This window comes from Trachypithecus francoisi, unplaced genomic scaffold (genome assembly GCF_009764315.1).
Source record: "Trachypithecus francoisi isolate TF-2019V2 unplaced genomic scaffold, Tfra_2.0 Lachesis_group4, whole genome shotgun sequence".
Lineage (NCBI taxonomy): Eukaryota > Metazoa > Chordata > Mammalia > Primates > Cercopithecidae > Trachypithecus > Trachypithecus francoisi.
The window spans coordinates 89,715,568-89,729,582 of record NW_022681469.1 but is presented as its reverse complement, the minus strand read 5'-3'; the positions used below and the strand labels follow the sequence as shown (position 1 = coordinate 89,729,582).

At 38.5% G+C, this 14,015-nt stretch overlaps 1 protein-coding gene across 9 annotated transcripts in view; it reads left to right on the top strand.

Annotated features, from left to right (window-relative positions):
* The first annotated feature begins 11,032 nt into the window (after positions 1 to 11,032).
* SNX13 (sorting nexin 13) overlaps positions 11,033 to 14,015 on the top strand; it is a 149,353-nt gene continuing 146,370 nt past the window's right edge. For 4 of the 9 annotated variants that reach the window (XR_004433321.1, XM_033194935.1, XM_033194939.1 and 1 more), the window contains exon 1: positions 11,045 to 11,273. Coding sequence is in view for 5 of the 9 variants with exons in the window: in XM_033194935.1 (XP_033050826.1) it covers positions 11,262 to 11,273 (12 nt within the window). In the remaining 4 variants the exon portion in view is untranslated. Of the gene's footprint in view, positions 11,274 to 14,015 lie in introns of all 9 variants that reach the window. The other 5 variants (XM_033194934.1, XM_033194938.1, XM_033194936.1 and 2 more) reach the window with 4 other exon arrangements.

Here is a 14,015-nt window from a genome sequence, read left to right as displayed (position 1 = left end):
TACATCATGTACAGCTAGTCATGACACCTTTATGTGTGTGTTTTCTTTTTTTGAGATAGGGTTTCACTTTGTAGCCCTGGCTGGGGTGCAGTGGCATGATCATGGCTCACTGCAACCTTGAACTCCTGGACTCAGGTGATCTGCCTGCCTCAGCCTCCCAAGTAGGTGCCTCCTCCACACATGTGCCACCACGCCTGGCTATTTTCTATTTTATTTTTGTAGAAACAGGATCTCACTATGTTGCCCAGGCTGGTCTCAAACTCCTGGCCTCAAGCAATCCTCCTGCCTGAGCCTCCCAAAGTGCTGTGATTACAGGTGTGAGCCACCATGTCTGGCCTACTATTCATTATTAACATTTTCTCTTGGTCTTAACTCTACAAAACCAGCAAAGCAGTAATTCAAGCCTTAATTTGTCATTTGGCTATTTCTGTTGTGTACATTCTCCCACTATAGCTGGTTTTAAGCTACCGACAGGACATTACTGAACACAAAGATGTGCACTAGTACCCCAATCTACAGTATTTTCACTATACAAGACATACATAACCTCAAAAACATACATAATAGTAAAAAATGGTAAAATAATAAGATTTTTGGATATTCACTACCTTCGTTTTATATATCACCTATTTTATTTTTTTCTGTGACACAGCCTGAGGAGGTCCTGATGACATGTACCCCTATATATCATCTATTTAATTGTAAGTTTATATACTTTATTTTTTAATAATGGCTGTTATTAAAAATCATTTAGCAAAATTCCAAAAATTTAACAATTGTCTTTGTGAGCCAGTCCAAACAAGTAACAACAAATTATGAAAGATGTTTTGTATGATTCTTATGAATAAAATTTAAATTAAGAAACAATAATTTGAAAATATTATTCATAACTTAGAAAGCTGACATGTAAAATCAAGATTCAGCCATGGCATCCCTATGATTTATCTAAAACAACATACTCAGTAACTATATTCAGGTGAATATCCAGTGTTGAACACTAAAATTTGAATTGCTTTAGTTTATAATCTGACAAGTTTTAGATTATTTGCCATTTGGATTTTCCAAATGTATACGTCATGTCAACCAATGAGAAAAATAAATGTGTCAGATTAGCAATTTACAAACAGGAGAGGTAAACTCTGTTAATATTAGAAGAGAACTATGGTTAGATTTTCACAAACTAACAAGAGAAATCAGATAAAACTACCGAACTCACTCTTGTCTCTTACATGAGAGGGGAAGAAGTAGGTAAACTGGAAAAAATCATAACTAGATAAATGATAGTTTATCTCAAGAGCTCTTTATGAGAAATGGACTGTAAAAAGCAAAAAAACAAGGCTGGGTGCAGTGGTTCATGCCTGTAATACCAGCACTTTGGGAGGCCGAGACAGGTGGATCACAAGGTCAGGAGATCGAGACCATCCTGGCTAACATGGTGAAACCCTGTCTCCACTAAAAATACAAAAAAAAAGAATTAGCCGGGCGTGCTGGCAGGAGTCTGTAGTCCCAGCTACTCAGGAGGCTGAGGCAGGAGAATGGCATGAACCCGAGAGGTGGAGCTTGCAGTGAGCTGAGATCACGCCACTGCACTCCAGCATGGGTGACAGAGACTCCGTCTCAGAGAGAAAAAAAAAAAAAAAAAAGGAAAACATGCTCTGGAAAAGGAGATAGGTTTTTATTGGGATTCAAAAGGTGTACTAACTCCTAGAACTGAGATTCAACTTGTAAGAGCTTACAGAAAAAAGAGTAAGTTCCAAGTGAAAAAAAAGAAATTTACACTCAAATTGATTTGCCAGTTATTGGCAGATAACTCCTGGGCAAATTATCCATCTGAGTCTTTATTTCCTTATTAATGGGGCCAGCAATACTTACCCCATGAAGTTTAAAGGTAACAAGGTACATAATGTGCCTGGCACAGAGGAGACATTCAATAAGCATTAGTTCCCTTGTTCACCCAAGTGAACTGTCAGTGTGGGTGACTGTCAGAGGTGAGAAGCACCTCTCAAACATCCCCAGGGCAAAATCTGCCCCAATCCAGGTGATTTGAGTTATTCTTTGATGCAGATTCCTAAGCAAAACACCTACGTGTACTCCCTTAGTTTCCAGTTTGACCACATCCTTGGATTATATTAGCTATTGGAACTCTCTGGAGAGTTTCTCAGGATGTTCCCTGTTTCTGGTTCGTAACTCTCTTATTCATCCTTATTGCTATTCATTGCTTCCTTGGTTTTCTTTTCTGCGTAACCTGGTTGGAGTAGGGTATTTTTTTTTTTCTTTTTTAGACGGAGTTTTGCTCTTGTTGTCCAGGCTGGAACGCAATGGCGTGACCTCGGCTCACTGTAACCTCCGCCTCTCGGATTCAAGCAATTCTCCTGCCTCAGCCTCACAAGTAGCTGGGATTACAAGTGTGTGCCACCACGCTCGGCTAATTTTGTATTTTTTTTTAGTAGAGACAGGGTTTCACCATGTTGGTCAGGCTGGTCTTGAACTCCTGACCTGAAGTGATCCACCCACCTCGGCCTCCCAAAGTGCTGGGATTACAGGTGTGAGCCACCACACCCAACCAGACCAGGGTTTTGAGGTCACCCTTTTGACCCAGAAATCTTAATCTCTCTGTGTGTGTGTGTGTGTGTGTGGTCTAATCTATAACACCTACGACATGATTTATTAAGGCCATAGTCCTTAGAAGATTGTATATCAATTGGAGATCTACTTAAGTAATATCACTTAATTAAAACAGTCCCCTGATCCCGAGGGGTGGGGGGAAAAAGAGGGCAAACATTCCTTAGGTTAGAAACTTTCTATTCTCAGAAAGTAGAGTTAGAGGGTGTTTTATTTAGGGCATATATTGCCAGCTGCTGTAACAACCACCCATAATAATAAAAGAATTTGTCACTCATGCAAAGTCCAAAGGGATTTTTTTCCTGATCTAGTAGATGGGTTCTCCTGTGTGGTTCCTTCCAGTTTGAGTTTCTATTATCTCAATCTGCAGCATCCAAGGTCACCTTGGAAGATGGACAGAGGGGAAGATTGCTACACTCCTTTGATTTAAGCTAGTTAGACCACCCTAACCAGATAGGTAGAGCATGTAATCTCATTCATTATCAATGAGGAAAATGAAATGATTAGGTGAACACATAGCATCATCATGCTACAGATAGATTTAGAGAGCTATTATGAAATATTGCCTCCTCCCCATAAACCAATGACTCACAGATTAACAACTTTACCCTAAAGACAAACATGAAATTTAGAAACTCAATTATATTTTCACAGTGTAGAGTTTCAGCATTACTAAATTTTTTGGCATAACCATAAAGTTCAATGAATTACTCAGAACAGACACAACTTCAAACAAGGTAAAAGCTCTTGTTTATGAAATCAACAATCTTTTACAGAGTACTACAACACAATTAAAATCATAATAATATAGAACTTAATTTTAGGGCAATAAATTACATTAAAAAGTAATTCTGTAATTCCTATGTAAGGTTGGGATAGCCAGAAGAACTACTGTTTTTCCATGCAGTTTTAAGCACAGTATATACCAAAGTAATATTTTGTAATATTTTGTCTGTGATATTTCTCCCATCAGTTTCCTGTGGTAAATAGAGCAAAGAGTAATATATAAAGATTAAGAAAAAAATGGCTTGTATTTTAATTATATAATCAAAAGATTTAAAGAAAAAGCCAGATCTCATCTATTTTTCTTCACTTTTTTTTGAGGCTAAATTACATTAGGCAAAAAGGTAAAGGGTTTAAATATCTTCTGTGCACCTTCTAACCACTAGATATTGAGCGATAATTGATGTTCCTGATATGAATTCCATAACCTTATGATCTCTAAATTTGAACAGCTAGCCCATTTAAGATTTAATGAATAAAATAATATGTAAACAAAAGAGCATATTCTATGATTCTATAGACGGATTATCTGGTAAATAGCCAATAGGGTACCTCTACCCAGAAGGCAGACATCTCACTTAAAGAAACACAGCTAAAAACATGGATTCCTTCATTCATTTTTCTGCCACTTCTACCAATAAAAACAAACACATCCCATTCAAAGCAGAACATTTAGCTCTCTGTTAGCAACAGCAAGAACACTTCCCCAGCAACAGGAAAACTCGAAAAGGACATCTATTTTTAAAAATAAAACGTGAAGTCCTCAGCATTTTGCTGATTTAGTGAACAAGACAGAATACAAATCTTATCCATCCAGATTAAGTGAACATTCCATAGATTTCAAGAATAAATAGCCTGATTTTATATGCTTTTTATTTGATAATTTGATTTGTTTTTATACACCAGGACTTTTCTTGACATTTTTGCTGATTTTTCTGTTCATTTGCACATATGGCCATTATAAGGTAGGAGGTGTCTCATTTTAAATAGAAAGGTGGTAATTCGAGGAGTTCATTACCATACGCAAAATAGTTCACAGTAGTCTGTGCCACTGCTTGGTAGCAAGGTTTTTGTAAAAAGGTGATGATGCATATGTTTGTTGAAGGAAAGTGATAAGAAAATGAACTGCAACTTACTTTCACTAAGTATAACAGTTTTAACACGAAAAGAAACCTTACGAAGCATTTGATCTTGAGCCACAAGGCATTGTCCAATGACTACAATAACAACCCACCATATTAATGTAGACAGTATATTGGGGTTACTCTAATTATATGTTTCAATGTCATTACTTTACAGAAAAGGAAACTGAAGCTCAACAAATGGTGATCTTTCATTTCCAAGGTTTAATCTCATTTTATAGCAAAGGCAAGGCCACAGTGCAAATCTTTCCAGACTTTTATTCTTTTTATTCCACAGCCAATATTGTGGGGCATGTGTGTAACATCTCTTCCATTTAATTGTATGTACATTTATTATAAACAGTTTTCAATTTAAAATTTTCATTCAAAACAAAAAGATCACCATATATGCAAGGGTGAAGGCATGCCAAATTAACTGTGCAAATTAACATATTATCATTTAAAAACAACAGTAATTCTTAGAATAATCTTATTATTTTACCTTAGTTGTTAAAATAGTAAAACAGGAAGCAATATAATGAAAGCCTTTGATTTCACCCTTCTGTAAAAATGAAACTAGCTGAGGTAAGCCTTAAATATAGGCATATATTAAGCTTCATCTATGAGTACTGATTCCTTTTCTCATTTCCTCCTTTGGCTAAAGGCAAAAACAGGAGTTCAAGGACCCACCACAACATTTACGATTCACATAAAAAATGAAGGACAAAGATGGTTGAAAATTTTTAGTTCTTAAAGTTAGCTCAATTAATATACTTGATACAGTATACACACAATTCTGTATCATACAACTTCACATAACATATATACGTACATATAGATAAGCTTACACATATATACAGTTATGTATAAATGTATCATTTTTTCTTTAAATATTGGCTCTTCTACTAGCTGTGTAAACTTCAGCAAAAAATTTTAACTCTCTGAGCCTCAGTTTACTCATTTGTAAAATGGGAATAACAGTTCCTATCTTATAGGATTGCTGTGAAGCACTTAGAACAGCTACTAGCATATGGTAAGACTTTAACAAGTATTAGGTAACTAGGTATTACAGAGAAATCGATTATATATTATTCATCAATATAAATATCTCTGATTCAAGTGAAGTTTATTCAATACAATGATCAGTTGTTTGGGTCTACAGATAAACATGTAAAAGCAATTTTGTTACGTACTTCTCTTTTCCTTTATGTTTTAGGGCTATGAAACTATTCTGTATGATACTATAATGGTGGAGACATGACATAATGCATTTGTCAGAACTTGTAGAACTTTGCAGCACAAAGAGTGAAAATGTATGCAAATTAAAAATCAAATCATTTAGCAGGTAGGCAAATCTCAGGAAAGAATGCTGACTTTGACAAGAGAATTTAAAGGTATCACAAATGTACGAAACAACCTCAATGAAAGGGTTGGGAGAAAAAGTGCTGAACTAAGTGACTTTAGGAATGATTGGTCTATAAGGAATTGGTCTATACTGAAGGAACTGCACATAGGCAATGTACTCTAGTTGATAAATTTGTTTCCCATGGGGATATGGGTTAACAATTCTGAAATTGCTATATATGTATTTTGAAACTGAACAATTAAGTAAATGGATGGTAGATGTTAGGTGTCAGGTTTCTCACTGTCAAAGTGGAAATTACATACAGATAAGCAAGGGGAAGAGACTAGAATGATCCATCTGATAATGGATTAGAGTTGGATACCAGTATGAATTCATGTTTAGCTTAATATAAATACAAATGATTACATGCTGAAATATTTATACATAGGTATATACACATGGGTTAGTACACAAGTAGTTAATTCCTTGCTCTGTCAGCTACCAGGTCTTAAAAGAAATGACACCCAAGCAGCAAATAGCACTTCTTGAGCCTAGATTTTGGTTTCTGACACCATTCTCCAACAAAGGAAACCAAGATTTCTGAAACATATGGCTGATTCTAGACCTGGGGCATGATGACCCCAGGGCATCTTATAGTACTAGAAAGTAAGCATGTGCTTAAAAACAAAACTAACCAAATGAAAAACCATACCACATTGATGGGAGTATATTAAAAGGAAATACTAAATTACTAAACCTCTAGTGGCTTCTAAGGGTAGTAAGATCTACTGTAATGGTCTTTTCAAATGTTAAATATAATACATGCAAAATGTCTACCACCAGTGCCTGGCCCATAATAGATACTGAAAAACAGTAGCCATAATTAAGAATTAAATGTTTGAAAGGGCTCTAAATTTTTGTTTTCAAAATGATTGACTGAGGTGTCACTGATGTAGCAATACTTAATTATTTTGTAGACTTTTACAAATTTATAATGCGGTTCTTTCTATTTACATCTTTGCATTGTGGAGCTAATATTGAAGACATTTGTGTACATTATTATTTTGTTATGGCTGTATTTGTTAGTAAAGCCTCATATTATTTCTGCTTCTGTCTTTCTGTCTTGAGTTGGCTCAAAATTGCCTCAAAAAGTATCATGCAAGAAAAAAGCACATGCTGGGCTAGACTTCAGAGTACTCTTAAATGCTCTGAGATTTCTGCTTACTACTGCCCTATTAAAGCTGTAAAAAGAATGAGGATATCCAACTCTTATCTGTTCTTAGGATGTCTTCTCTGTTGTCAATACATTATTTCAATACCAATTTGCAGGCTTTGACACCAGTCCTTGTAAATGAGCATATAGTATTTAATGTTCAGTACAGATGGTAGATGACACTGATAATATTGCATTATGAAGAAACTAGAGTTAATAGAATGCTTTAAGACATCAAAAGATTAAATGAGATAAATGTTTGCTGGATGCAATTTGCCTAGGAGGTCAAAGGCATACTCTTCCTGTTTCTCAAAAAGCAATTAGAGCCAATTAGTGACAACCTGAATATGTAGAAGAAATTGTTTTTGTTTCAAAATTTAAAAATAGGCAACTTGGATATTCCGAATCTTTGCTTGTAGGTTTAGAAATCACTGGCAGTGGCTTGTTTAAAAACATCTTACACTCGATTTTTGCCTTTTACCTCTTTTTGTCATGCTTTCCTGTGTTAATCAGATAGATGGGACATGGCTGTTGAGGAATCAAACCTTTTGCAGTAATAGTCACGTGCTTCTTAAGATAGCTTGCTGTTTTAATTTCTGATAGCCAAAGAACCAGGCATTTCAGATCACCCTGTCCCAGGTTTCCTCCTTAACAACTGATAGGAATAGGATGGTTTTAAGACATTGAATCTGTATCAAAGTAGGTGCTTTTTTTTTTTTTTTAAAGCTAGCTGTGTCTATAAGCATTCTCTTTTCCAACTATATAACTCCTTAATTTCCATAACTCTCTTATATAGTATACCTTAATCACTTTGTTGCTTCCCTTACTAGCAAATTAACTTTGACTCCTGCCCAAGATGTATTTAAGAAAGTGAAGGAGGTCAGGTGTGGTGGCTCATGCCTGCAATCCCAGTACTTTCAGAGGTCAAAGCCTGAGGATCCTTGAGGCCAGGAGTCCAGAGACTAGTCTGGCAACATAGTGAGAACACATCTCTACAAAAATTAAAAAAAAATAGAAGAGAAAAAAGGTGAAGGAAAAGGTATAGCTCACAATTTTGTCATAAAGTTTTCTGTAGCATTCCAGTGGAAGTAACAATTGTCACACACTATTTTTTGTTTTTTTTTTTTTGAGACGGAGTCTCGCTCTCGCCCAGGGTGGAGTGCAGTGGTGCGATCTCAGTTCACTGCAAGCTCTGCCTCCCGGGTTTATGCCATTCTCCTGCCTCAGCCTCCTGAGTAGCTGGGGCTACAGGCACCCGCCACCATGCCCGGCTAATTTTTTGTATTTTTAGTAGAGAGGGGGTTCCACCGTCTTAGCCAGGATGGTCTTGATCTCCTGACCTCGTGATCCACCCGCCTCGGCCTCCCAAAGTGCTGGGATTACCGGCGTGAGCCACTGCGCCCAGCCTGTCACACACTTTTAACATTCTAGTGGCAGAAGTGATGTCCCTATTAATTGGAAAAGAACACACAATGGCCAATTTTTAAATAATTTAATCTTTCAACACCAAGGATTTTGTTTTTAAAATAGTTTTAATTAGGTCTTTTCCTTTTGGTATCTTTTAGGCAATCATTCATCCATTCATTTATTTACTTAAGAAATATTTATTGAGCATCTACTCTGTGCCATCTACTATTCGAGTATTTTAGGTACTAAGGAAATATTCAACAAAATGAAAAAAAAAAAAAAATCCCCGATCTTGTGGAGCTAACATTCTAGTGGAGGGAAGGCAATAGAAAATAAAAATAGAAAATGACGGTGTTAGAAGGTAAGTACTATGAAAAAAACAGAAGCAAGGAAGGGATGATTCTGGGGAAGGGGCAATATTTTAAATGAGATGATTAGGGTAGGCTTCTTTGAAAAAAGATGACTTTTAAGCAAAGATTGGACAGAAGTGGAAGATCTAGCCATGCAGGTATTTGGTGGAAAGATCTTTCCAGATAGAAACTATACAGTGCAAGGACCTCAGGGCAAGGAGATGCTTTGGTGTTATAGAAGCAGGGAGCAGGTCTGTGTAGCTGGAACAAAGTGCATAGCAGAAATGAGGTCAGAGGGGTGGAGGTGAGGTAGGACTTGTGAGGCCAGCTAGCATTGAATTTTTAGGTTGCAGAAAAGACTCTGGCTGAGAAAATTAGGAAGCCATTGGAAGAGCTAATACTTTTGGTTTCCTCTTAAGTCTGTAGACAAACTTCTGAATGTTAAAGGCATCTTTATGTCACATCACAGATTGGTTCAAACCTCAAGTGTCAACACTTAATTTACCACCTTTAAAATAAATGAAATGCCTTGCTTCTAGTAAAGATAAAAAGATATAGTGAATAAAACTGAACACTCAAGCCAGACAACTACATTGCAGTTTTAACACTAGCTGGTGTCTTAAATATTCATGAGCCTCCTTCTCTGTTTTCTTATTTACAGGTTGGAATACTATCTTTTTCCAGGTTCCTTGTTGTCTCTAGTATCTCTTGGTTTCCTTTGATACCTCAGTCCAGGTAGGATTTCCACGCTAATTTTCTATTCGTGGTGTAATCTGTCAATATCAGTAACACATTTTATTGTATTGCAGAGGTCAGAATTTTGCTGGTTCAGCAATGTGGAAATGATGTACAAAATGCAGATTAAAACAAAAAGAAAAACTACTTTGCTTCAATTAGTTGAATTGAGCAAAACCAGTTTTTCTTGAATTTTTTGCATGACTGCTTAAATGAACCGTTTTGTTTCCTTGACACAATAGAGATAATACAAGGTTTGTCATGCCCTTATTGTTTTGAGAATATAAGAGTAATGTATTAAGTAAATTTCACTTAGCACAATAGTACTACTGTTAAATGGAGGGAAAAGATTCTGGTAAAAGGGAAGAAACTCCTGGCTTTAGTTTTCTAAAAAGCTTTTGTACCTCTTGTAAGAATGACATAGAGGTGTTTTTAATGTCAAATCTGAAAATTTACTTTTCAATTTACTTGGAAACTGGTTTCTAATATAAAACAGGGTAGCACACTTTCCCAGCATGTTCAGGTAAACTACTTTCATTACAATTCAGGTAGAAGTGACTGCCTTTAATTCTGTACATCGCAAACCATCTAGTTAGTGGTAGATCTAGAATGGCGTCAGTCTCAGGGACTTCTATGCACATTGAGTTCTAGAGTTCAATTCCATTTAAGTTGGGACTATTTACAACGACATTTGCTGAAATTTGCTCACCTTGATATACAAACATATTGTATTAAGAAACCAATAAACCTGTGGAGATAGCAGGTAAAACGTACAGCCTGTTTTACATTTTCTTAGAGGTGTCTTACTTGTAGCATAACTAAACCTTCATTGTTAGGCAGGTGCTGGCCAATCACATCAGGGACAGTCCTAATTCTGCTAGGATCGGGGTAAAGCCGATAAGCCGTATCATATCTACAACCTGTCTCGGATCCCTGTAAAGAACTCACTGAGGATTGGTAGGGACAAAGGAAAGTTTCTGTCAAAGTTTAGGAGAAAAGGGTCGCGTAGGGAGCTGTTTCAAGTAACACTTAAATCCCAGAAGAAAGCCGAACCCCAACTCTTCGGTCGCCGCGGGGCTAGTGAAACGCGAGAGGGAAGTTTTTCTACAGGAAATCTGCCGCCTTGTCCCCGAGACCAGCAGCAGGGCCATCAGTCGAAGTGTCGGCCTCTCGCATTCTCTCCCCTCCCCAGGGCCAGCCAACCCTAGTGGGCGGCGGAGGATGCGCCGGCCCCAAGGGCGCGCACGTCTCTTCCCAGGAGGTTAGGGCGCTGGGGCCCCTCTGCACTCCCAGTGGTCCCAAGTTGGCCCAGGCACCCTGCCCCGGGGTCCTCCAAGCCACCACCAAGCCAACTACCAACTCCAAGTCGACTGCCGAGCGCCCGCCTCCGCTTTTCCGCGCGCCGGCGCTATGGAGACAGTCACGAGACGCCGGCAGCCCCTCCGCCTGCCAATGGGAGCGCACGTTGCAGCGAGACGCGGACGTCGCTCTTCCAAGATGGCGGCGCGTCCGTCGCAAGCGACCGGGCCCGGGGGAAGCCAGCGAAGCCGAGTAAAGCCGCCGCCCGGGAGAGGACTGAACGAGCAGTTGCCGCCGTTGGCGGCGGCCCGAGCAGTTTTCGCTGCTGCTACGGCTGTTGCCATGAGGCGAGGCTAGGGAGGACCTCACTTCCCCGGGGTGTAATAATGCTAACTGAGGTAAGCGGCGACGGTGGCCAGTGTTTACCTGTGAAATGGGGAAGGGGCCGGCGCCAGCCCGTCAGAGAACATCATCTCTCCGGAAGGTGGGCCTGACCCTTCGCCGCGGGCTCCAGGGCCCAGGAGCGGCGGGGATCCTACAAGTGCCCCCAGAGTAGGAGCTGTGCTGACTCAACAGAGTCCCACCACCTCCGGCTGCCCGTGCCTCGCCTTTCGCAGTTGCCACTTGCCACTCGCCCCTGGCACTGGTCTCCCTCCTGCTGTCACTCCCTTCTAACTCATCGCTCCCTTCTTCGTGTCCCCTTACGCGCTACTTTGTGGCAGCGTTGGCCTTTCCACGTTATTGCTGGTTCTTGTTATCCTGTGATTTGCCCGAGGTCTCCTTTCTCCGGTCCCTGAGCTCCAGGGCCCTCCGCCTCCGAGCTCGGTCAGCAACCTGGGGTTGTTGCTCGGCCCGACCCGGTTTGTTTCCCACCGCCTACTTTGACTGCTTCATGAAGTGGACTTTTTATCTCAAGCTGCGCTTGTATGGCTCAGTTGTGTCATCCCCTCCCCCACACCCATCACCTTTCGCTTAAATCGTGGTCATCACAAAGTTCAGTTTAGCATCTGCTTCCTTTATTTGCGTGTGGCCCCTTTTACTCTCTATGGAATAGTTTTTTTACTTGGACCTGAAATGGAAGTAGGGCAACTATGACGAACCAATCAGTTTCCCTTTTCTGTGCCTAATGGGCATTGCAAAAAGCCGACTTTTTGAAGAAGTAGAGTTTGCCTTTACTACCAACACTTTAAGGGGAAGAAATAAATTGGTGCAACTAGGTACTTGACCCAGGTTAGCCCAGTTATGTGTTGTAGCATCTGCAGGTGTAGGTGTCACTGAACATAAGATACTGAACCTTGTGATTTGATGAAATGCCTTTTTCGAAGCTGTTCACTTTAAGTACTGTGAGGATCCTGACGTGAGGAACTGACTGGATTGGGCATTTTTATGGGCTGAACTGAGAATAGGAAACAATTTTAGTGGGCAATGGGAAGTATTCCTACATGGTCCAAAAAGGAAATACAAACATTTGTAGGTGAGTGGCTTTTATTTTGTGAAAAGTGATGATAAAGCACGTACTTGCCTGAAATTTCAAGTCCTTGGAACTTGACTAACTTTGAGGAATTTTATACTTTGCTGTTTGTACTTAATCTAAGCATAGAGCCTGGCATATGATACTTATTAGTTGATTGTAACTTCTACAGGACGTATTTTTAGTTTGAAGTTCACTTTATATTTCTAAATTCTACAGATTTTTCGTTCTTGGAGTTAATTTCATTCTTGGAGATTATGGTTATATCGTAAGTCTGTGTTGTGATTAGCAGTAATAGATTAGAAAAAAACCTGTAAGTAGCAGAAGTTTCATTTTTACCTTAAGTGTGATATTTTGATGGAAACAGCCTTATAATAAGTGTTTAGTGTTGTCTCTAATGTGTAATATTATATGATATAATCTTTTGATTAAACTTGGCTTATGTTAACATGTTTTAGAGTTTTAATATTTTCAAATGAACTACTTCTGTGTCTGCCAGTAAAATGATTTGGAAAGATGGAACTTTCTCAGCTTCTGTATTTTAATGCAATTTTGTGTTTTAGGGAAATATTTTAAACAGTAAATCAATGATAGTATTAAGTAAACTGTACTTTAGTGCTTTTTGTGGGAAAACTGCGCAGCTTTTAAGTGGCAGAACCAGGATTCCAACCTTGGCAGTTGCTACCTAGCCCATTCTATTAACTTTTCTGGATTGCCTCGCCAAAGTAAGGCCCAGATTAAATTGTACTAAAGTCTTCTCTATAGTTTTCAGTAGTCGTTTATAGATTAGGAAACTGAAGCTCAGAGACTCTTGTCCAAGGTCAATTAATAAATATTAGTGACAGCTGAAACTGGAATCTCATCTCCTAACTCTCAGTAGAGAGCTCTGACCATTTTGCTCGATTGCCTCTCAAGTAGTTTTCAGCTCTCTGGACAGATTTGAAAACATGCTATTGTACTTCCTTGTCTGAATATTGTGAGTAAACTGAAAATGGTTACTTGAAAAAAAACTTTCTGCTTTACCTTAGCTTTTTTTCCTTTTCATTTTTTAAACAAGGCTTCTAAGCCTCGTAAACTAGTCCTATTTTGAGATATTTTAGATATAAAATTTCACTCAAAATTGGTTACTAAAAAATTAGTGTGAGACTTCCTTTTTATTGCTTCTGGTAGACATTGCTGATTTAGATCAGCAGATTTTAGGAGATGTGATTTAATTCATGTTAGGTCTCAAAATGTGTAGTGATGAGCTGTGCTATGAAAGATTTTCCTGTCTTTATATTAGTCATGCTCAGCAAGCATTTACTGTGCTCAGAAAGTGGTGAATTGTACTATGTGATTGGATTCTTTACATCTCAACACTGAGGTAGGTGATAGCCCCATTAACCAATGTTAAAACAGGTTGAGAAAGTTAAAGGAGCTTGCTTAAAGTTGTATAAAGAGTGGAGGAGACAGAAATCACATTTAGGTCCTCTTATTCCACATTGTGTGCTTTTTGTGACTCAGCATGGAATGCATCATTAATTTTCTTTGTAGCTGATAAAATCAGCATACTATTTTTAGTTTTTTTTAAAACCAAAGTGAGGATACTAAGTACAGATACATAATGAGAATAGTAATGATAAATGTTCTTATGAAACTTTTCAGTTTTGCGTTTTGTTGAAATATATCT